The sequence below is a fragment of the Notamacropus eugenii genome, chromosome 1, assembly GCF_028372415.1.
Source record: "Notamacropus eugenii isolate mMacEug1 chromosome 1, mMacEug1.pri_v2, whole genome shotgun sequence".
Lineage (NCBI taxonomy): Eukaryota > Metazoa > Chordata > Mammalia > Diprotodontia > Macropodidae > Notamacropus > Notamacropus eugenii.
In genome coordinates this window covers 96,382,534-96,406,312 of record NC_092872.1, presented here as the reverse complement: position 1 = coordinate 96,406,312, position 23,779 = coordinate 96,382,534, and the positions used below count along the sequence as shown (strand labels likewise).

The following is a 23,779-nucleotide window of genomic DNA, read 5'->3' as shown; positions in this document are numbered from 1 at the left end:
ACGCAGGTGTGCAGTGAAAGAATACTTGTTTACTGAAAGAATGAACATGTAAAACCCAGAAAGGTCAAAATGTAAGTCTGACCCCTGGTCTTTCTCTCGCACACCTTGGGCATCCCTTGCTCAAACCGTATCTCTCAGAAATTAAATATTTTTTCTCCATCTTAGAGAAGATATTTCTCTGGTTTTGGGGTCAGCAACACAATTCAAAGTCTGCATCTCTAGGTAATTGGAAAGAAGCTCTCTGTTTTTGTATATCAATATAATCTTCATCCAAAACAATATATACTAAGAAACCATATTTTCTCCATTTCTTTCCAGGAACACACAGGACAGCCAAATGCATGACCAGCTCAGCTACTGACTGGAAGTGAAGCACTGTCAAACATTCCTAAGCAATAGGGCACAAGCCCCAGGTGGCTGCTATCCCAAGAGGACGTTGTGGAGACGTTCTGGATAAGAAGGTGCCATTGTGTCCCTTCTGCATGAATGATCATGATTGCTAGCATTTATATAGCGCTTCAAAGTTTATGAAACTCTTACAAATACTAGCTCATTTCAGCCTCACAACCACCTTGGGAGGTGAGTGCTATTATTATTGTTATGACTGTATAGAAAACTGAGGCAGACACAAGTGAAATGACTTGCCTAGGGTCATATAGTGGATATGAACTCAAGTCTTCCTGATTCCAGGTCCAACATTCTATCTACTATGCCATTCTGCTGCTGCAGCATTTAGAAGCTCTTATAGTCAGTCAAGGAACATTTATTAAACACGTAGTATGTGCCAGGCACTGTGATAAAAACATACACAATGAATTAAAGCACTTATCTAGACAAGTGAACATCTGCAGTTCTCCTTCTGCTTTCACAGGCTCTAATTACCATGGTTGTAGCACTGGGAACCAGGAGTTAACTATACATTCATTCTGTCTCATCCTCATGATGCTCATTCAAGTTTTGCCTAGATCCTGAGATTTCTCCTGGTTCGATGCCAGGGAAGAGTTCACAAAGATTGCTTGATATCTGAATGGAACTTTAGGCTATCTAGGGCCATGTTCTGGTATTTAATATGCTTCATATCTGGAATCTTAAATTTGCCGTTTTCAAATCAACGCCTCACAACCCAAAGGCCAGACGCTCAGCAGTCTGGGTACAAGTTTACTAAAATTAACCCATCATTTTGTCTCCTTTCCACCTGTCCATCTGTTGCCTTCTTTTCATCCTCAGTGACTTTGCCCATTCCCTGCTTCCTCCCAGTATCCTACTCTTGACAGTTCCTGCTCATGTGAACCAATACAAGGCACATCAACATCTTAACATGACTTAAGGATGTGTATGGGATTATTCCTGGAGCTTTTAAGAAATGGGGACAACCATTTCAAAACAAAAAAAAAAAAGTTTTTTTTTTACTGTAAATTATTTGCAAATGTTCACGTTTCCAGTGTATTCATTACAAAAAGATACCCAAGGAAAACTTGGTTTATCCAACTTTAAGGAATTATATAATTTACAAAAAATAAATATTTTTTCCCATCTTAGAGAAGACATTTCTCTGGTTTGGGGGTCAGTAACATAATTCAAAGTCTGCATCTCTGAGTAAGTGGAAGGAAGCTCTCTTTGCTTTTGGATACCATTGTCATCTCCTTCTGAGACAATATACACTGAGGAACCATGTTTTCTCCATTTCTTCCCAGGAACGCACAGGATGGCCAAATGCACAATCAGCTCAGCCGCCTGCTGGGAGTTAAGCACTGTCAAATATTTCTTAGCAACAGGGCACAAGTCTGAGGTGGTTGTTCTCTCTGATGAAGTTGTGGGTGAGTTCAGATGAGAATCTGAGACTGAGAGTCAGGATTTCCATTCCCCCCTCCATTAACAGGATTCTAGGTTTCTGGGGTCAGGAATTCAGAATTTAAAACAATGCTTGTAAGAATCAACTGGGTTCTTATTCTTAAGGACTAAGAATATTTGGTACATCCACAGACCTCTTCTCTCTGAGCATTTCATAACCATCAATTTGTCCTTGCACATTTCAGTGATGTAGATACGTAGAGTATTATAACCATTTTAGAGATGGAAAAAAGGAGGTAGGGAAAGAAAAAAAAAGACAGGGGATTCAATGAGTTCCCCAAGGCAAAAAAGTCAGCAATAAAAAACCTCAGAGTTCTGGTTAGTTTTGCACCCTTCCCCTTTCAGCCCTGAAAAATCAACAACTTCTACCAAGTTTCTTGGATGCACAGTGAGGTGGCTGGGTCAATTTGGCTGCCTCTAGCTTCTGGAAGAAGTCCTCTCAATGCCAGTGCACTTCAGAAGGCTTTCCATGAGTGCAATTTCTGAAGTATAAATGCATGGGACTATAGATGGTGAAGGGACAGAGAAGGTTAAGAAAGAAACACTCTCGCTTCCCTGTTAACTGTCAGCCATTCTGTACAGCACTGCAACATATTAAGTACAGTATAATCAAGTACAGTAATTAAAATCCTCATCAAAAAAAATGCAAACCAGAAAATCTAGCATGGTGGAGACTCAGCAAGAGTGAAATTAAATCAATAACCTAAGTGAGGACATAGAAGCAAGGAAGCTTCTTGGAAAAGTCAGAAACTTAGGATTTCAGATCTTGAAAATATCTGAGGCAGTCTATCAGATTTGGTCATTAGCTAGCTAACTATGTGCAATCAACTGCTCCTGAAGACCAACGTTGAGAAGAAGCCCTCTGAGAAGAGTGACAAAAATGTGGGAAATTGTACTCCATGGAGCATATATATGCATAGAGATGGACGGGGGAACACTAGAGACTAGGGGTCAGGGGTGAAGCATTTATGGATGCTTCTGTCCCTCATTCACCACAGAATCCGAGCAGGTGACAGGTAGAGACAGAGTGAGGTGACTGCTGCTGTTTTTGGCTTGAGGAGCACAACAGAAGGAATTACAGGAGGCTTGCTGGATTTTCTCTGTGTCCAGTGCACATCAGCTCAGTTCAGTTCTGTCTGGAGGAGAAAATCTCGGCATTCACACCAAGCCTGCATCTTTAGCCATGTTGTAAAAAATGCCCTTCTTCTGCAGGAGGACAGAAGGTGAACCACACTCCACGATTTCTCCTTTATCCAGGACAATCACCCTGGGGTGGGGAAAAAAAACATAAAAGTAAGAGAGAGGAAATCAGACCCATGGAGTTGTGGGACGTCTACCTCATGATGGTGTCATCTGAAAGAAAAGGGAAGAGCGAAAGGAATGAGCATTTATATAACACTTACTATGTTCCAGATACTGTTCTAAGCTCTTTTACAAATATCATCTCATAACACTGAGAGGTAAGTGCTTTATGATCCCCATTTTACAGTTGGGGAAAGTGAGGTAATCAGAGGCTAAGTGACTTGCTCACAGAGTAAGTAAGTGTCTGAGGCCAGATTTGAACTCAGGCCCAAGGCTCTAGTCACAGTGGTACCAGCTTCTTCAAGTAAAAAAGCCAATGACTTTCCTGAAGGGAAAGACTACAAGGAGGAAATTATATCAATAACCTAGATGAAGATATAAAAGCAAAGAAACTTCTTGGAAGTGTCGGAAAATTTGGACTTCGGATTTTGGAAAGGCATGAGGCAGTCTATCAGATGTAGTCACTAGCTCCTGAAGATTACCTTTCTAAAGAATTCATTAGCTGCTGCTGGCCATTCAGATACCAGAGAAAAAGGTGGGTTTTACCTTGTGTAGTCCAGGATAGTGTTAAGCCGGTGAGCTATGGTGAGGACAGTGCAATCGTCAAACTGTGTTCGAATTGTAGACTGAATGAGGTTGTCTGTTTCCAGGTCTACTGCAGCAGTAGCTTCATCCAGTACCAAGATCTTGGTTTTCCTCAGCAAAGCCCGTGCCAAGCACACAAGTTGGCGCTGCCCAACACTATATCCAACAGGAAAGGAGAAAGAGAGGGGAGGGAGGGAAGAAGTGGGAGAGGAAGAGGAGAGGACAGAGGGGGGAGGGGAAGGAGAGGGAATGAAAGAGTAAGGAAATAACAGAGAGAGAGAGATTAGAAAACAACCCTACACACACACTAGTCTAGACAGACTTTCATGCAGAGAGAAAAAAAAGACATTTTTTTCTCACTTATTCCAGACAAAAATAACCTTCTTGGTGAATGAACCCATGTTATTTCCTTAGGCTCAGTTCACTTTCAATGAGATTTCAAAAACATGTTCCATTTTAATCAATCAATAAACATTTATTAAGTACTTGCTATGGGCTAGGCACACGTTAATGTAAGTAATATCAGCTTCAATAACCTTTCCTACAAAGAAGAGAGATTCTTTTACCATAAATTAATAACATAATACTTAATATCTGTATATATGGTGGTAGGAGCATCTACCAGAGTCCCCAAACATGTGGGATGGGCTAGTGCTTTTCCTTAAAAGGTGCTGAAATAGTCCTCAAGGTTTAATTGGCTCAGGGGACTCATGCTCAGGCTACTGACAAGCTTTCCTGGTGGCCTGAGCGTAAAAAGTCATGAGGAGTTAATTCTTCAGCTAGACTTTGAAGCTTTGTGCTGGCAGATCTGCAGCACGACCAACAACAGATGACCAAACCAGGAAACATATGTCAAACTGTCTCCTCGATAAATATCTTTTCCCTGCTCTGAAGATCCTTTCCCCTACAACGATAACCTCCTTTTGCTAACTGGTTAGATATAGTATTGTGTGTCTCATTTCACTGCAAGCTCAAACCTGAACCAATCAGTTCTGGTATATTACTCTATTTCCAAGAGAAAACAGAATCTTCAGAGACTGACAATTCAACTGACAATTTGGAAGTATAACCTATCTTTTTTAGAGAGAGACTGAGAGACAAGCAGATAGAGAATGAAAAGAACTTCATCTTGAAAATTATTTTAACTCTTATCTTAGGAAGAAACATTAAAAAAGAGAATTCTTTAGAGACCTGGAAAAAGCTATTTCATTAAAAGAGTTGAACAGCAGAACTGTTTTCAGAACTGAGGAAAAGTCAGCAATTGTAGAGATGATTAAAAGTGACTTTTGGTTCACTGCACACCTAGTAAGTAATAGTATAGCCAATGTTGTTGTCCAGTCATTTTTTCAGTTGAGTCTGACTCTTCATGAACTCATTTGGTGTTTTCTTGGCAGAGACTCTGCAGTACTTTACCATTTCCTTCACTGGCTCATTTTACAGATGAGGAAACTGAGGCAAACAGGGTTAAATGACTTGCCCAGGGTCATAAAGCCTGAGATCAGATGTGAACTCAGGTCAGACTTGAACACCGAGAAGATGAGTCTTCCTGACTCCTGGCCTAGCACTCTATGCACTGTGAACACCTGGCTGCCCCTAGTACAGACAATAACTGATGTCTATTTAAGCCTAGGAGATTAGGTGTGATACACACACATGCACAGTGAGTAAATACTTACAGGAAAGGAGGCTTTTTCAGTTTATTTAATAAATACTATTTAATAGACTAAGGTGGGGCTTATAACTGCTTAATTAATGAGAAAGATATTTCAATTTTATTAATTAATATAAAAATACAGAATATATCCTTTGACTACCTGAGAAAACAGGATGACAGAATAGGAAAATGAGCCAGTGATAGTTAAAAAGAGGGATGATCTCATCTAGGCTATATTTGTGCAATTCTAATAACTGTGGCATTTCATCTTTTATTGATACTTTTAATTTTCTCACTGTTTCTCTACCCCCACGCCAACAGAATCCTCATCCAGGACATAAATCAACGTTGCTGGCCAAGCCTGAGAAGTGATGCCTCCTTCTGCACTTAGAGGAAGTACACACTATGTCTCTGCTGGGAGGAGGCAGACAGGATTCACTGTCAGGCCTCCTAACTGTTCACTTTATCCACCTGAGTTCCTCCAGTACTGTGAAGCCTCTACCTTACTGCATTAATTATTCTGATTCATTAGCTCATCAAAGTCTTCTCAAGTCTCTAAATTCTCCACTTTTTCTTATAACACAATGCTAATAATCTATTGTTAATCTACACCATAACATGTTCAAACAATCCCCAATAGACAGGCACTTGCTTTGTTTCCAGTTCATTGTCATCATAAAACAGTACTGCCATAAATATTTTTGACCCCTCTGGAATGGATGCTTAGGTTGGCATCCTAGTTGGGCTTTGAATCCCCATTAAACAAAGAGGAAAAAGTGAAGCAAGCCTGGAGAAGTTAAATGAGGTTGTGAGAAGTAATGAGTGGAAAGCCAAGATTAGAATCCAACCTTCCCATTCACTCACAGTGCCTCTGGGCTTGTCTTTATCGCAACAAACTAGAGCTTGCTTTGTCTAGCAAACTTAGAGAACTGGAGTTACCTCCCTACCACTGGTTTCATTAGCCGTGCTATAAAGCATTCACCCTTCTAGACGTTAGGGGTGGGGGTGATGTCAACCTTGGTGTCAACCTTCACTATGATGTTCTGTCCTAAAACGCCCAACTGAACCCTGAAGAGCAGATGGAAAAACACACTTCCCTCTTTTCAGAAGAGGCAGAAAACCACAGGCCCAGAATGATCCCCCAGAACCTACACCAGGACTCAACCGAGAGACAGTCAAACGGCCCTGGTCGTTAATCTAAGCACTCAGAAGTGAGGAAGACCCTCCTTACCCAAGCGTCTCACCCCATCCAAACAAACATAGTTTTTAAAATGGTGAATTTATTTGGTTCTACTTTGTTAATTACTAAATATTTTACACATGATTCTATTTTTTACTTTGTATGCTTGTCTTTTGTTACTGTTAACAGTGAAAGTTTAAAATGTGATGTCAGCTTGGTTGGTTGCTGGGGTTTTGTGTGTACGTATTTGTTTTAATAGAGAGGAGGAAGCCCATGCCTCCAACCCTACCTCAGATTCTCCCCTCCTTCTGAACACTCGTGATTCAGCTTATCAGGAAGGGATGACACAAAATTCTTCAAGTGAGCCAGTTCCAAAGACGTCCAGATTTCCTCATCTGAATACTTGTCAAATGGATCCAGGTTCATGCGCAGGGAGCCGGAAAACAAGACTGGATCCTATTTAGAGGAAAGTTTGGAATGCACCATGACTCAAGGTAGAGAAGATATTAGAGGAGCTGACCAACAGGCACAGTGAAGTAATTCCCTTTATCATTAGCTAAAAGATAGGCTTCATTCCCTTTTCAAAGACAGACCTAATTTTCCATGTAAGGAAACTGAAGCCCAGAATGGTTAAATAATGTTCCAGAGTCATCCAGGTCGTTAAGTGTCAGAGATGGGATTTGAACACAAAGGCCTAGAGAGCAAGAGAAGCTTTTCGTGCTCTGTGCCATGTATGTAAAAATAGTCCTACTCATGGGAAAACCAGAACGATGCACCTCCAATAACCCTTTGTCTTAGCATCCAAATGAAGTTAAATAGGGAAAGAACAGATCAGAGCCTGCTCTTTACCATCTGAACACTAAGAGCTCCAGGATTTCTGACGTCTGAGTTGGGTGTATAAGGAAGGAGTGATGTAGGCCATAAAAAATTACACATATTCACATTCCACATCTGAGCCAGCCCATTTATGGTATTTAGGGATAGTGCCATGGAGAGTACTAATAACTCCCATCTATCAAGCACTTCACAGCTTACAAAATGCTTTCCTCACAACAATCTGGGGCCAGAGGTAGAGCAAGTACTATTCCCCCATTTTAGAAACAAAGAAACTGAGGACCTAGAAACAAGAAACTAGTTTTGCAACCTATGCAGTAGCTCATAAACATTGCTCATGTAAAGAGGCATGCTGGGGTCCCACAGAAAGCAAGCGATAGTCACAATTCAAACCCAGGTGCTATGGTTCCAAGCCCAGAGCTCTTCCTGCTGCTCTCTGATGGCAAATATTTGAACAGGAAGCCAAAGAGCAAATAAATATCCTTTATGGTTCCTGCTACAGGATGCTTGACCTGAAAGTGCCACCTATCCCTACCACTTACCCCTAATCACTGTTCAAATGTACCATTTGATTTCTGACCCAAAAGATGTCCCAGGCATCAGATAATTTCTTTCTTACACATCATTAGCTACAACTGAGCCCCCATACAACCTTGTGTCTGCACGAGGTTAACCTAGGGTGTTAATGATAAAGAGCAAACTTCAGAGCTTATTTTGAGCCCAAACCTGGTAACTATTTCTGAATTCAGACCTGGCTGAGCCTAGGATCACCCAGTCAAAGACAACAGTTTCTCGACCAGCTCCTTTAAAAAAAAAAAAAAACCTTCCTTAGGCAGAGGAAGCACCTAATACCTCAAACAGGGCTGAAGTTCCTGTAAAAACAAATAAATCCTTTTTAAGTCTAGCTTTTAAGGCCCTGTGCAATTTGACCCTGAACTTGGTTCCCCCAACTCTCCTACATAACCCTGTCCAATTCCAGAAAAATTGTCTTAATCAAGACAGACTATGCTACCTTTGGTCAATGGAAACTATTGTGGCATAATGAGTTTTAAATGAAGTTTAATTTACAGAAATGAAATTATATTTAAAATCTCAAGATGATGGTTTATATGCAAACATCAATTTAGAAAGTGCTATTTCAAACTATATATATGAAATAGAGGGTGGAAACTTGTAACTCAAAAATAAATGATGATAAAAGACTTCATTCCTAGTACAGCATACAAAATACGCAAAGACATATTTATCTGTGAAAAATTTTGTATAAATACACGTCAACAATAGAAAATCAATTAAGATCACAGCCTACAAACTTGATGGGGATGCTACAGAAGTGATTCTTATAATGGGTAGGAAGATATAATTAGAGAACCTCTAAGATTTCACTTCCAGCTCTGTATGATCAAATTCATCTGAGACATTAAAATAAAAAAATAATTTTAAAAGTCAACCTTCAGCAACAGAAGTTATTCAAAAGTTGCCTTCTTCCGTCCCCCAGCCATGTACCTGAGGGATGATGGTGATCTTGAACCTAAGGTGATGCAGCCCAATCTTGGCAATGTTGATGCCATCAATGACAATCTCTCCTTCTGCAGACTCATTGATACGAAATAAGCCCAGGGTGAGAGATGACTTGCCTGCTCCAGTCCGACCTACAATCCCAACCTGTTGGATAAAACCATGCAGAAATGCCTGAATGTTGGGCTCTCTGGGGACCACAGGAATGACTCCAACCCCTCCCCTACTCCTGTTCCAAATGTATTCACTGATAGCCATTTCAGTCATCAGCTAATGCTACATCCACAACAATAGTATTCCCCCCACCTCTCAAAACTTCCCAGAGACAGTTTTAAGACATGCATTCTCTTCTTCCAGAAGTAGCAAAGGAATAAGAGGTCATTGGAATCGCTTTTGTAAAACACTGCCTAGAGTGACAATGGTACTATCTACATCTTCCTAGGCCAAAGCTGAGCCACTTTGGTTTCCACAAGTACCTGACAAAGAAGGTACTCAATCACCTGGAAGCTGAACAGTCACTTGTCTGAGAGAACAGTGACTTTAGTCTGGCCACAGTCGTCTTTTAACTGACATTTTTGGGATGTCACCCACTTCTGTGTTGAAGAGGCAACTTATAAGCTGGAGAAACAACTCATACAGGTTCAGAAGAGGAAGCTCCAGGTCCAGGAGGAGGGTAGGTACCTACCTTCTCTCCTCCTTCGATGGTAATATTGATGTGTTTCAGAACTAAGTCTAAGTCCTCTCGATAACGTAAACTGAAGTCTCGGAATTCCACTCGGCCCTCTTGTGGCCAGTTCATGGGAGGGGCCATTTCTTCAATATACCATGGAGCCTGAAATCATAGCCAGGGAAGATGGTTAGGGGAGAGATCAATCCAATTCAACAAGCATTTATGGTTCTGCTAGGCACAAAGGGGACAGTGACAAAAGAGAAACACTTCCTGCCCTCAAAGAGCTTCTAATTTACCAGAGGGACATAATATATACAGATAGGCATATACACAAGATGTATGGGCTAATAAATACAAAGTAATTTAGGGAGGTGAAGGAGGAGCACTAACAATTCGGAAGCACCAGGAAAGACCTCATAGAAGTGGTGATGTTTGAGCTGAGACCTGAAGGAAGCTAGAGATTCTTCGCATATCCATGAGGCAGGTGAACCACAATCCCTTCCCCAGTCCAGAATACCATGAACTTCCAAGAGACTTCTGACTAAAGGCAACAGTCAAGGACTCCAAAGCCACCTCAAAATTCCACATTCCCATCTCTACCAGAGAAACCTTCAAATCAGTGGGTTAGCATATTTCATTCATCCTGCTTCCTTCCCTACCCACAGTCCCATAGACTGACACTGCTTTCTAGGACAGGGGCATCAGATTTCTGCAGGTCACATACTGACTTAGAAAAGCACAAATGAACATCATCTGTGTTGTAGTTCATTTTTATTTGTTTTCTGTGGTGGTGTACAAAAATGCCAGCAAAAGAAATAAAAGGGCACTGGAGGTATTTTGTGGCACCTTCTCCACAACAGCTTCTAGATAATATTCTCTTGGAAGGAAGGGCTCTGGATGCCCAGCAGGGCCTCAGCCTCAGGCCTCCCTACTGACACTTGACAAACCCTTTCAGGTCTTCCAGAAAGTTGATGTGCTCCTGGTACTCTAAGGCCGTGCTCAGCTCGGTCAGTTCGTCTGTAAAGGTGTTGTCCACCCCATTGTCAGCCAGGAAGTCCATCAAGAGGTTGTACAGGGCCCAGTCCAGGGAATTTGTGTTGAGTAGGATTCAGCGGTGGGCTGAAAGCTAACTTCATGGATAGAGAAGATGTCACTCATCCTCATCTTCCTGTCCAACCTCATCCTCTGGATAGAGGCAGTTCAGCACAAGGGCCTTCTCGGTATCATCCTTCACAACCTCCACCACAAAGTTCAGGCTCTTGTTGTTCCTGGACTCATCCAAAGTCTTATACTTGGGTTCCAAAAATCTAATTCATCAAGTACAAGATGATAGAGGTATGGCTATGAAAAAGCTAATCTGAAAGTTCAATATGGGTCAACAGCCTAGACTGATATGGCAGTCAAAAAAAAAAAAAAAAAAAAGAAAAACCTAATACAATCTTAGGCTGTAATTTGTAATACTCAGGACTAGGTATACTCTGTACTGATCAGACCACACTTAGAATATTTAATTTTAGTTCGGGGTACCAGAGAACTGAAATTGATAAGCTGGAAATCAGGCAGAGAAGGAGACTAGGATCATGCCTCCTATTAAGGACTGACAAGGAACTGTGGGTGATAATTAGAGTAATTCTGATAGACAAAGCAATTCTATAGGGTATGTCTCACTGAGGTAGGCATGATACACAAATGTTCTTCATGTTTGTCACATACCCAGAAATAGGAAAATGCTTCAGTGATACCCAGTGAGACTTCCAAGAGTGGGCCTCAATAGAAGATCAAATGGCGCTATTGGCATGGGCTGCTATCAACATTGCATCCTATTCAGCTGCCCTCAAGGAGGAAATAAAGCAGGGTACAAAGAACAGTGGGAGACACCGGACATCTAGGAATGGGCTCCCCATCCACAGGCAGCCACAACATGCCAGATACTTAACTAAGAAGTCATTTCAAAATCTTTGAATGTTTCATGAAAATGAAGTCAAGAAGAAAGGTGTTCCTAGAGGTAATTCAGCACTTCGAATCACGGGATCCTAAAACATGGACAAAGTGCCAGTGACAAGACAGGGCGGTCAACCACAAAGCAGAAACTCCAGGTGCAATACCCCATGTCTCCATTAGAGGATGCTCATGCTATTCTATTGGAAAAACCCATTCTCGATTTAGTAGGAATTGTCCTCAGTCCCCAGAAGTTGGACAACTTCAGCCATTTCAGAAAATGGAAGAGCAAGCCTGCTGGGATTCTGGGTGGAATGTGGTCCTTCTGATTCAGCAGATAACCCTGGGTCCTTGTTCTGTCTGCTAGACATTTTCTTGGTGTCTCAAGGTTTAAGTCAAGGCAAACAGTTAATACAGACTCTCAATGCCCTTGGGGCAAGATGATTGAAGGTGAAGGTCAAGCACCTTCCCCAAATGCAAAAACACTTTACCTCCTTCTCTGTTTCTGAATATTCTTTGAGTCTCTCCACAGCAACAATGTTTGTTTCCATCTCTGAGGACATTCGTACCAGCCAGTTCAAGTATGTGGTGACCTACAAAAGCAGAATTCATCTCAGTGAAAGGTCCTCATTCCCCCTGCCCACAAACACTCCTTATCCCAAAAATCTCTAAGAAAAAAAGTTCTGAAAAATCCCCCCAAAATAGAATCCATGGTAACCTTTTAAAGTATGAGACCATGGCACCTCTATCTTCAGTGTCTTGCCAAACCCTCTGGGATACCCTACTGGCATGGGACATGAGTACAGAGATAGTGACAGGAAAATGACAAAGGATCTTAGATTCAGGCATATTTGAAAGTCCTCAATAATAATCCTTTGCATCTGTACTATGTTTTATATTTCAAAAAATATTCTCCAAGAGTTTTTTTTTTTTGGTCATGGACCCTCCTTTGGCATTCTGGTGAAATCTGTGGACCCCTGCCCAGAATGGTGTCCTTAAATCCATAAAATAAAATATAAAGAATTAGAAAGGAAACCAATCATAATGAAATAGTTATCAAAATATTTTTGAAAATATTTATGGACTCCAGATGAAGAAGCCCTGTATTAACCCATTCTATTATTCTTGGAATTCTGTGAGGTAAGCAGGGCAGGCAGCATTACTCCTATTGGATAGGGATGCTAAGGCAGGAGATCTCATGCCAATTATTCAAGATCACATACAGGGTTCTAGTCCTGGAATCCCAGTCTACTGACTCCAAGTCCAAGTAATCTTTTACCATCCCATTCAAACATGACAATTAAATTCTGATTCTAATGAGGCTAAGTAACCTTGACTTTAAATCCTCCCTCCCTCTGAGTGGAAAACAGTGCCACTGTATTACCTTAAAAGGAATTCTACCCCTACAGCTCACCAAAAATATTTCATAGTGTATGGAGAAGCAAGGAAGGTACTAGACAGAGACAGGAGAGACCCAGATTCTAATCAGAGCATTGCCATTAATTATCTGGAAGTCTTCACTCCCCTGGACCTCACTTTCCTCACTGTAAAAGAAAGGGGTTGAACCAGTGGTCTAAGGTTGCCACACACCTTTGCGTATGCTAACAACTTGGGACTTTGGGGTAATTTTGGGTAGAACTCACATAGCAATTTTCCGGTACTTAAGCCTCCTACTGAATGAATCAGGTAATCTGATCAAGGTGTGAATGAATGTAAATACCTCCTCCAGACTTTTTTACTTCCCTGTGAGCTCACTGGAAAAAGAAGGCAAATAGGATGCAGGGAGTTTCACCTGAAGATAAGAGACGCTGTGGCAACAAAGAAAACAATGTCTAGGGACCTTGCTAGCAAGCAGGTGCTGAGCTCACCTTAACCACAACGACCACTTCATGAGGGGTAGAACGTTACATAAATGTCAAGACTCAGTAGTTTGTGTCAGTCAGTTCTGCTTAATTGTTTTTCTTTGTTTCTAATGGAGGGTTCTAGTTTGGACAGGAAGGAGAGCAAAGGGAAAGTCCACTGGGAAATAATCGTGGAGTGAAAAAACAAAAGGCATGAAATCAGCAGGGGTTTAAGTCAGCATGTACAGCTTGGGGGATGGACCGATGCCAAACAGTCTCTCCTATGTTGGATGTAGCAACAAGCCTGGGATCTGAAGGCCCAAGCCAAAAGCAGTCCCGGGCAAAAGGTGCCCATGAATTCCAGAACAGTGTTGGATAAACATAAGACAAGGGTTTCAGGCTATTTATGAAAGAGGCTATCCTGTCCACTCTCCTGGACGTTCACCTTGCTTGAGATCAAAGCATCTCAAAATCCCCTTTCGGTTCTCAGATTCTAGGTTTCTGGGATTTTAGGTAATTTCCACATTTCCAAAACATCTCCTGTGCTTCTGGGAAGGATCAAAGAAATAACTGGTAAGAGCTGGAAGGTGGAACAAGTTCATCTCCTTGACCAAGGCTTTTGTGGGTGATGATGTCATTCAGACATTTTTTCAGTTGTGTCCGACTCTCTGGGACCCCATTTGGAGTTTTCTTGGCAAATATACTGGAGTGGTTTGCCATTTTCTTCTCCAGCTCATTTTACAGATAAGGAAACTGAGGTAAACAAAAGTTAAGTGGCTTGCCCCGATCCCAGAGCTAGTAAGTATCTGAGGTCAGGCCTGGCACTCTAGCCACTGTACTACTAAGTGCCCCAGAGGATAAAGTTACATGGATATGTAATCCCTCTTTATTCTCCCTCACCATTAGTTCTCAAACCTTTCCTCTTCCTGCATCATAATGGACTCAAAATTGGGATGCAAGAACTTACAATTTTATCCCCTTCCATCTCCTGTCGTCTTTAAAAATAATTCCGAATATCAGAAGATTTTCTTGCTCTTACCTGCAGAGAGTAAGAGACGGAGAGGCCCACTAAGCCAGGGCTGAGGCTGTGCCGGGAGATAACAGCAAACAAGGCTGCAAAGAGAACTATGCAGTTTCCCACACACTCTAGTCGGACAGCCAGCCACCTGTAGAGACATATACACATGCAAGTCAACCCTGTGCTCCAAGGTCCACCAAAGCACATCCTTCCTTCCTGAAAGACTCTTTCAGTTTCTCGGTCTGAAACAGGCTGGCTTAGGAACATGGGAGGAAGGGATTCAAAGAAATGCCTAAAACAAAAGGAACTTCTGACTTAGTATCATAAAGAAATTAAGTGAATTTTCCATATAACAAAAGCTTGTTCCCCTGAAAGTGATAATGTTTAAAACATTACTTATTAAAGCATTATTTATTTTCTTTCTCATGCTTTTTGAACAATTGAAAAAAGAAAAAGTGTCACAACAAATATGTATAGTCTATTAAAATAAATTCCTCTATTGGCCATATACAAAACTATATGTCTCCATCTGCACTTTAAAAGTCCATTTCTGTCAGAAGTGAATAGGAGGCTTCATCTTCCATCCCTGGAATCAGAGTTTCTTATTACATTTATCAGAGTTCTAAATAAGTTCTAAAGTCTTTCAAAGTTGTTTTGCTTTGTAATGAACTGTTCTCCTAGTTCTTCTCACTGTTATTCTGCACAGCTCATAAAGATTGTATCCGTTTCCTCTGACCCTGTCCATCTTGTCATTTCTTACAGAACAATAATATTCCACTGCATATATAACCTCTACTTTATTTAGGCATTACCTAACAGGTGGGCACCCTCTGAGTTTCTAGCTTTTTGGCCATAGTTCCAAATTACTTTCCAGAACGGCTGGACCAATTCACAGTTCCTCCAGTACTGAACTAATTAATTAATCCTCCAACATTCATCATTTTCCTCTTTTGAAATATTTGCCAAGCTAATGGGTATGACCTAGAACCTCAGAGTTACTTTAATTTGTATTTCACTAATTGTAAGTGATTGGGAACATTTTTTCAATTGATTGTTGATAGCTTGAATTTTTTTCTTTGAAAAATCCTTGTTTACAGCCTTTGAGTATTTATTGGAGAACAACTCAATCACATAAATTTTAATAAGTTCCATATATGTAGAAAATATACATGCTATATATATATATGTATATATATAACAAATCAGACATCTTTATAAAAAAAACTTCTTGCAAAGATTTTTTTTCCCAGTTACCCTGCTCCCCTTCTAATTTTAAGTGCACTAGCTTTTTTGTGGAAAATTTTTTCATTTCATATAATCAAAACTGTCCATTTAATCTTCTGTGACCTGCTCTGTCCCTTGGTAGTAACAAATCTCTAGGATGGATACCCTTCTAAAACATGTCACAACTCAGATTAACCTTGGTTCCAGAAGACACAATGAAATACACCTCCTGTAGGAGGAGAGGGAGGGGCCTTTGGGTGAGGAATGGTGCATGTTGTCAGATGAAGCCACTTTTGAGTTGCTTCTGCTTTGTCATATAAGGGTGGCACACTGATAAAGAACTGTCATTTAAAAAAAGATAATAAGAAAAGTAATTACAGTGCATCATACCTTCCTGGTTCTTTAGGGAAATAACCAGTATATAATTTCACCTTCTCTTTATGACTCAGAACTTTTATTAGGAACATCTAGTGTTACAGTGTTTCTTAATACAATGAAGCCCTCAGGGGTTGCTGAGGCTATCCTAGCCTACTGACTCACTTCCAGAGAGAGAGGCAATAAATTGAAAATCCAGAAAGAGATACACATTTTTGGATGTGCCTAATGTGGGAATTTATTTTGCTAGATTATGTAGATATAAGCTGAGTAAATCTTTTTGCCTTTTAAAAAATGTGTTCAGTGAGAGGGAGATATTAATTTAAAAATACTTCTTAGCTGAAAAAATAATCTTCAGAAATAAGTCTATAAATAACCTATAACAAATTGCATGCCTTCTCAATGAGGGGAGAGAAGAGGGAAGAAAGGAGAAAATTTAGAACTCAAAATTAAAAAAAAAAACTAATGTTAAAAAAATTGTACATGTAAATTGGAAAAAAATATTTAAAATAAATAATATATTTATTTAACAAGAGATAAAAGAAAAATGTCTATGTCTCTTTTTCTCTAGGGATATGTCTCTTCTTAATTACTGCCACAGGCGCCTACCTGCTTTTAAATGACCATCATATTTTATACATAAAAGTTTCTGGATGGCATAAAGCCTGTACAGCTTACTTGACAGGAAAGCATGAAGCCTCCTCTAGTCCATCAATGGGTAGGGATGGGTTTACATGTGCCATTAGGATGCTTTCTTTGCTTTCTTCATGGCTATGTTGGCCGTCCAAAGTCTGAACAACAAAATACATGGGAAGACCAGGTAGTCTCTTTGGATGCTAACCCACCTGTTGGCCACAATGCTGGGGTAATAAGCTTTCTGATTCTCATCCACCTTCAGGTCGCTCTGATGGATGAAACGTTGCTGTTCTGCGAAGGCACGGATGACACTGACACCCAGGAGAGTCTCATTAAAGTGTGAGTACACTGGAGATCGGCTGACTGACTCCAGGCGCTTCAGCTGGCGTGAGGAGGCCACGTAAAACCTCTGGGGGAGAATGTCAATGAGCAGAAAGTCACTCTTTATAAGTGAATCCATTCAAAATCTTCCCCGAAAAACTGAGGGCACCCACTAAGGTTTCATCAAGTCAAATGCTTATAATTCAACTAACCTGTTAAAGCTTACAAGGTCAAACAATCACAAAGACTGTCAAGGAAAACCTAGTAGTGAGCAGTCATCACACTAGAGCTTTGACTACTTGTGGATTTGAGATTGAATTTGATTCTTAACATAAACCCAGTGCTTTTATGGGGTCTTTCAGATCTCCAATAACTTCTGGCAACTAGATTTTTTTTTTATATCTCAACATAAAGTGCACACAATAGAAACTCTCAATGATTCTGAAAATGTAAGGGTTTTGTTGAAATAAGTATACCTACTACCACATGTGTATGCACAAAAGGATTTTCTGGTCTATTTCACCCCCGAATTCCATTTTTTTAGGGCCCAGATCAGTCAAACCACTGCCAGTTACTTTATTTGCCAGCATACAATCTTTTTCCTTCTTAGAGCTGGGGTATTCTATAACATCCTATGGTAAAGAACATGGAAAACTTAAACCTTGTTATGCTTTGCTTTTGAATAATGCTTTACACTTTCTAAAGCATTTTCTGGGATGTTTTCATCTGATCCTTATATCAAGGTCCTGGAGAATTCTGCTTGTCATAAGCAGAGGTATCAAACTGGCAGTCCGCAACACTCTTGAGTGGGGCCTAAATCAGATTAAAATACAATTGGGAAATGTTCAACAAAGTAAATTTAAATACCACAAAACATAGATAATGTTCATTTGTGGCTTTCTAGGTCAACATGGGGTCCACTGGGACCCATTTATCTTTCAGTTTGACACCACCAGTGATGAGCTCACACGTCAAGACAAAGATCCCTCCTTACTTAAGGATGAAGTGGAGCCTTGTCTGGCTTTGCAAGACAGCTCAGCCTACAACTCCAGTTCTATTCTAATGTTTTAAGTGTAACATGACAAACTTCCTGCTACTTACTTGTACAAAGAAATAGATGAGGCCAAGAGGCGGGATGATGATGGCAGCAATGGGTGTGGCCAATAATATGATTATACAGGCACCAATGACATTGAACAGGGATCCCATGAACATCTTGATGATCTGAGGAATCATTGAGTCCACTGTATCCATCTCCTTGGAAAATCTATTCACAAGGTTCCCACTGGGTGTTCGTTCGAAGAAGCTCATGGGGGACCGGAGGACATTGTGGAGCAGGCTCATATGCAGGCGCCGGGAAGCTAAGATGCCCCCAATGGATACTGTCATTGAGTAGCCAAACACAGTGATACCTAAAAGACACCATGTCATCATTCAGGAGATCAGCCCAGCAAAGGACAGAGACAGCCTACACCTGTTTGTACATAACTTACATGTTTTACATGCTGCATCCCAAGTTAGGCTGTGAGTTTCCTGAGAACAGGGGCTGTCTTTCACCTTTCTTTGTATTTTCAGCATTTAGGCACTTAACAAAATGTTTACTGTTTATTCATTGACTGACGTATGAGAAACCAGAAAAGATGTGAGCTCTTTACTATACCAAGACCAACAGCTGAGTAGGTTGCATCATCACACTAGGTCTTAGACTCCCTCGGATGTTGTCAGTTGGGTTTGTTTCTTTCCCTGTCACATGGGGCCCCCTAAAGAGTTTGAGAAATAGCTCAAGAATGGACTTCACATTTAAAAACAAAACAAAAACTATTTTCTTATATTCAGGTACATTTAGAGACCTTAAACTTAAATAATGACTCTTGTAACCTACATACACTGATTTTCTTGGGGAAGAGAATATTCTGCATGAGGGGAGCTAGGCGGCATAGCGGACTGAGTGCTGAGCCTGGAATCAGGAAGATCTGAGTTAAATCCAGACACATATTAGCTGTGTGACCTTGGGCAAGTCACTTAACCCTGTCTGCCTCAGTTCCTCACCTGTAAAATGAATTGGAAAAGGAAATGGCAAATTACTCCAGCATCTTTGCCAAGAAAACCCCAAATGGGGTCAACGAAAGAGGCAAACACAACCGAAATGACTGAACAACAACAAATTCTATATGAAGGATGCCATCTGAAGCCTTAGCCTCCCTAATTCTAGGAAGATATCTAAAGACCAAGAAGAATTTGGGAGTCTCCAAGGGACTGAAAAGAAAGCTACTAGAGAGATAAGAGTTCTTCCTTTAACCTTCACTTAAACTCTATGGATGAAACTCAATTTTTAAAAAAATCTCCATGGATGCAACAGTCAAGACTCACTTGCTGAAGTCCCTTTGAGTAGTTTTTTCCCTTTCTGATTAAGCTAAATAATAAGAAAAAAAAAGGGATTCTATCTGTCCTTGCTACAGAGATGTAGTGTAATTCAACAAACACAGTCACTACTTTATTAATAAGTGGGCCTTATTAATATTCTTAGTTTAAGCTTCCTCATTTCTAAAACGGGCATAGGAAAACCTTCCTTCCTGCCCATTTCAGGGTGCTGAGGTGAAAAGTAACTAGTTTAGTTTTAAAATATGAAAACCAAACAGAAACCCCCAAATCTTAAAAACAATGAGTGCCCCCATTCTTTCCATCACCCTTCTAATACTGGCTAACCAGGCAGACAAGATCTCGGCAGGCTAACCTTGAGAAATGCCCAGCGCTCCATACACGCCCAGCCGGACATCCGTGTGCTGCTGTGTCCCATTGATCACAGGATCATCGGTCCATAAGCTGAGCCAGTAGTTGGAAGCCAAGGCGGCCACATGGTTACTGATGAAAAGGAATATGCTCAGAAAAGAGATAAAAAGTCCAATTGCTTTCATATAATCCCAGTACACTGACAGCTTTACCTAAAACACAAGGGAGAAAAATCACTTTGTAAAATTAAAACACACACAAAAAAGTAGAGGATGGCACTCACTTTCCTTCAAAACCTATATGCCCTTAGCAAATGGTCAAGGACCAAGTCACAGGTTCCAGAATCAGGCCCTAAAGTGGGTCCAGGCCAGTGACCTTATGTCAAAAAGCCCCTTCCTGCCTCCACTGTTACAGTTTCCCTCAAGTAAAACATTCCGTCCTCTGTTCTACCTATCCCAATCTTGTCCAGCCTCCAAAGCTTGGCATACATCTGAGCCTCTTCCAGGAACCAGCCCTCACTGGTCTCCTTCTGGGCAGAATTCCTACAGAACATAGTCTTTGGCCTAGCGTGAGCATGAATTATATAGTCCTGTTTTATCCACTGCTGTTTCATGTCTGTTAATCTTGTTTGCTCAGCTAGGTAGAAAGTACAAAACCATGTTTTACACCACTACAGTGCCTGGTGCAATGATGAATGTTCAGTAATACGTCAAAGACACTTGCAGGTGGACTGATCAATTAAGTTTTATAGTACAGGTGTTATTCCCACTCATTCATAAAAAGCTTCTATTTCCTTATAACCTGGTTTGGTTCAGCGTGCTGCTCTATCTTTCCTGAGAATAGTACAGTGAGCAGTCCCCACCTGCCCTCACACATCTTTATTATACAATATATAAGGCCTAAGCAAGTAAATAAAGGGACCCAGGAGGGAATTACTGTAAACTAAACTGGACACTTCAGTCTCTTTCATCTTTGTCTCTGGTCCAAGGGACCTTTCTTTGGGAAATGAGATATGAAAATAAGGGAAATGGATAACTCAACAGTATACGTATAATCCTTAATTACTCTTGTCCTTCGAGCAGACACAGAAGTTAAAAAGTAGCAGGGAGGGAGGCGTAATTGTTTGCTGCTGGTGACCTGACTCCCTAGGAAGGCTTTGAGCTGGTAGGCAAGCAGAAGGAAGGCTGGCAAGCAAGAAGAAAGAGAAGAGTTGGCTTATCATCCCAAAGTTAGTGGAAGACAACTTGAGAGGACAGGAATAGCAGCCTGGATATCAGCCTCCCAACAACCAAGTCATAGGGTAAAGAAAGGTAGCTAAGCTACAATGCTGAGACAGATCCCAAAGTTCTCCCTTTCCAGTCTTCAGTCTCTTCACTTTCTACTCAACCCATCCCTGGCTACCATCGTTTGATGTGTGAAACCAAGCCCCACCGACAGAGGACACTTTGTGGACAGGGCTTTCTCACAACCTTTAATGACAGACATCCTTAGTTCATTTCTAAAGAGTGATTTACTTTACAAATTCTGTGCATAAACATTATCCCTGTTTTACAAGATGAGGAAAACACAGGCCTGGAGGCTAAGTGACTTGCCTATTGTCACCACTGTCTAGGGAGGTTACAGTAAAAGCAGGATCTGAACCCAGGTTTTCTGACTTAAGTGCACTATCCTTGTGCCTCTAAGAGCAGCCAATGTAAGAGAGGCAATACCGAATACTAGAAAGGTCACTGGAATGAGGAGTTGCAGCTTTGCTATCAACTTCATGACCATAGATCTCTGGGCCTCAGTTTCCTCCTCTATAAAATAAAGAGATTAAACCAGATGATCTCTAGGGTCTTTTCCAACTGTAAAGCTATATGAATAGTCAAAGACCTATTGACTCGTTCTCTTAGTCTATTTACTCTTTTTTTCCTTCAGATTTGGGGGTCATTTTCTCCCTCACTGGCAGCACTGTCAATGCGTCCGTAAGAACAAGGAGAAGCGGCAGCACTCTAAGATAGCCATCAAGAACTTTAAACAAAGTATAGATTCTAAAATATGCAAAATTTAAAAGTTGGGGCAAAGTGGATAAAAGCGCTGCACCCAAAGTCAGTAAGACAGACCTGAGTCAAATCTGGCCTCAGATACTTACTGGGCTGGCCACTTTATCCTGTTTGCCTCAGTTTCCTCATTTGTAAAATGAGCTGGAGAAGAAAACAGCACACCACTCCAATACCTTTGCCAAGAAAACCCCAAATGAGGTCACAAAGAGCTAGACACAACTGAAACAATAATAGATTTTAAAAGTCTAAGATAACAGTATTTCTTTAACCTTTCTTTAAGCAAGCAAGTTCAAAAGTTGATGCTATTGCCAAAGTTGCTAAGACTAGCAGCTGACTGATCCACAAAGGGCAGGCAGAGCAAGAATGCTTGGATTTTACCTGCCCAGTCTTGGCTTTGTCAGCTTCCACCAGCTTCCAGGTGTCCTTCCCTGCTTCAGATTTCTGCACATCGGCTGTGCTGCTGTGTTTCCCAGGCTCTGTGCTATAGGAGGAGGAGTTACTGACCTGTCTAGAGAAAACAACATAGATGCAAGGTCAAAACTTTGCAGTCACAGACAGCCCTGACCCCCAGGACCTATGTGAGCACACACCAGATGAGAAACCTCACCAAGCAAGAACAGCCACACTGCCTGCCCGAGGCTTCTAGGATGCAAAGGAACGACGTCTTTGAGCAGAAAGAGAACTTGAACACGGAGACTTGATCTAAGTGGCTGGCATACTGACCTGGGGGTCAGAAAATGTGGGTTCTGCTCCAGCTCTGCCAGTGGACCTCAGCCTGGATTTCTCAGAAACTGATCACTCCCTCATGAGGACTGCTATAGCATATTGCTTTCAATCCAATCCAACCCAACAAGTATTTGTTACATGCCTAATAATCTGTTGGCTGGGAACCTGTCAAACCAACCCACCTCTCTCGTGAAACTCAACAACACTGCAAGCAAGCCCAGGAAAGGACTGGGGCAAGATATCCAGCGGTCAAATAAGCGCTTGGACAAATCAAACAGCTGGGCTGAAATCAATGGCCACTGAGGTCCCTTCCAACCCTCTCATTCTATGATCGTTTACACCAAAAGTCCCTTGTCAGAGAGTTGAGGTGCTCAAGCCTGTGTGAGCTCACGAGCTTTTGCCACTGTTCTCTGTGCCTCCTTCCTCCTCCAGTAAAGCATGGTCATGATTCTAACACTACATACAATCCTATATTATAGTTACCGCAAAACCTTGCAATATTGTGGCAAAACTAAAATTGCTCCTACTGGACCGTAAGCTCTTCTTCTCATCTACTCAGTACATATTTAAATAATCTGACCTATGAAACTGATATGCCTCTTCCTCCTTCTCAAGACACCTGTGAGGTTTGGCGATCTCACATCCATCAGTTGACAGAGTTGTGGGGGGAGCCTCCAAAAATTCAAGAAAGAGAACGACATCCTATGACTGAGGGACTTCTTATTACCGAACAGCTGGAACCTGCAGAGCTTGGAGATATGTGCACATGCAGAATGTGAGCTCCTTAAGATCCCTGTCTGCATCCCTAGGGTCTAGGCAGGTCCTGAAACATAGCCAGGCACTATGCTAAGGCCTGGGGAAATGAATGCAGAAGCGAAAACAATTCTTTGCTTTGCTTCCTCTGTTTCAGGGGGGACAACACAAAAGTATACAGGCATATAATTGGCAAATACAAGGTATCTTTGGAAATACAAGGGAAGGGTTAGGAAATAAGTTTAATAAACTCTTGCCTGATGAAACAACTGGAGAGAGAATAAACAAGTTTTGCCCTCTTGGACAAAATGTTTGGGGATCCCTGGAGTGAATTGGCCCCCCACTTCCATCCTCTTATCATCACACCTGAGAGACTGAAAAAATCAGGTTGAATCTTCCTGCTTTCCTGCACAAGCCAACATCTCCTCACTGAGGAAGTGGAAATTCTCAGTCATGGGTAACTGCACAAAGTTAGCTGGCATGGCAGCTCAAAGCCTCCTTCCTCCCCTTGTACTCTGACCTTGTATCCACCTCAGAATGCCCTGCTACCATTATAATCATGTGCGCCTATTTCCCCTTGT

At 41.3% G+C, this 23,779-nt stretch overlaps 1 protein-coding gene across 3 annotated transcripts in view; it reads right to left on the bottom strand.

The window, feature by feature from the left end:
• Window positions 1–1,376: 1,376 nt before the first annotated feature.
• The window catches only part of ABCC1 (ATP binding cassette subfamily C member 1 (ABCC1 blood group)), a 131,278-nt gene continuing 108,875 nt past the window's right edge, over window positions 1,377–23,779 (bottom strand). For all 3 annotated transcript variants that reach the window (XM_072610438.1, XM_072610445.1, XM_072610454.1), the window contains 11 exons: window positions 22,098–22,227; window positions 19,682–19,889; window positions 18,049–18,359; window positions 16,836–17,035; window positions 14,413–14,539; window positions 12,024–12,125; window positions 9,610–9,756; window positions 8,913–9,071; window positions 6,862–7,028; window positions 3,700–3,894; window positions 1,377–3,118 (listed from right to left, as the gene is read on the bottom strand). In XM_072610438.1, coding sequence (XP_072466539.1) covers window positions 3,010–3,118; window positions 3,700–3,894; window positions 6,862–7,028; window positions 8,913–9,071; window positions 9,610–9,756; window positions 12,024–12,125; window positions 14,413–14,539; window positions 16,836–17,035; window positions 18,049–18,359; window positions 19,682–19,889; window positions 22,098–22,227 — 1,855 coding nt within the window. In that variant the 3' untranslated portion in view covers window positions 1,377–3,009. The remainder of the gene's footprint in view (window positions 3,119–3,699; window positions 3,895–6,861; window positions 7,029–8,912; window positions 9,072–9,609; window positions 9,757–12,023; window positions 12,126–14,412; window positions 14,540–16,835; window positions 17,036–18,048; window positions 18,360–19,681; window positions 19,890–22,097; window positions 22,228–23,779) is intronic.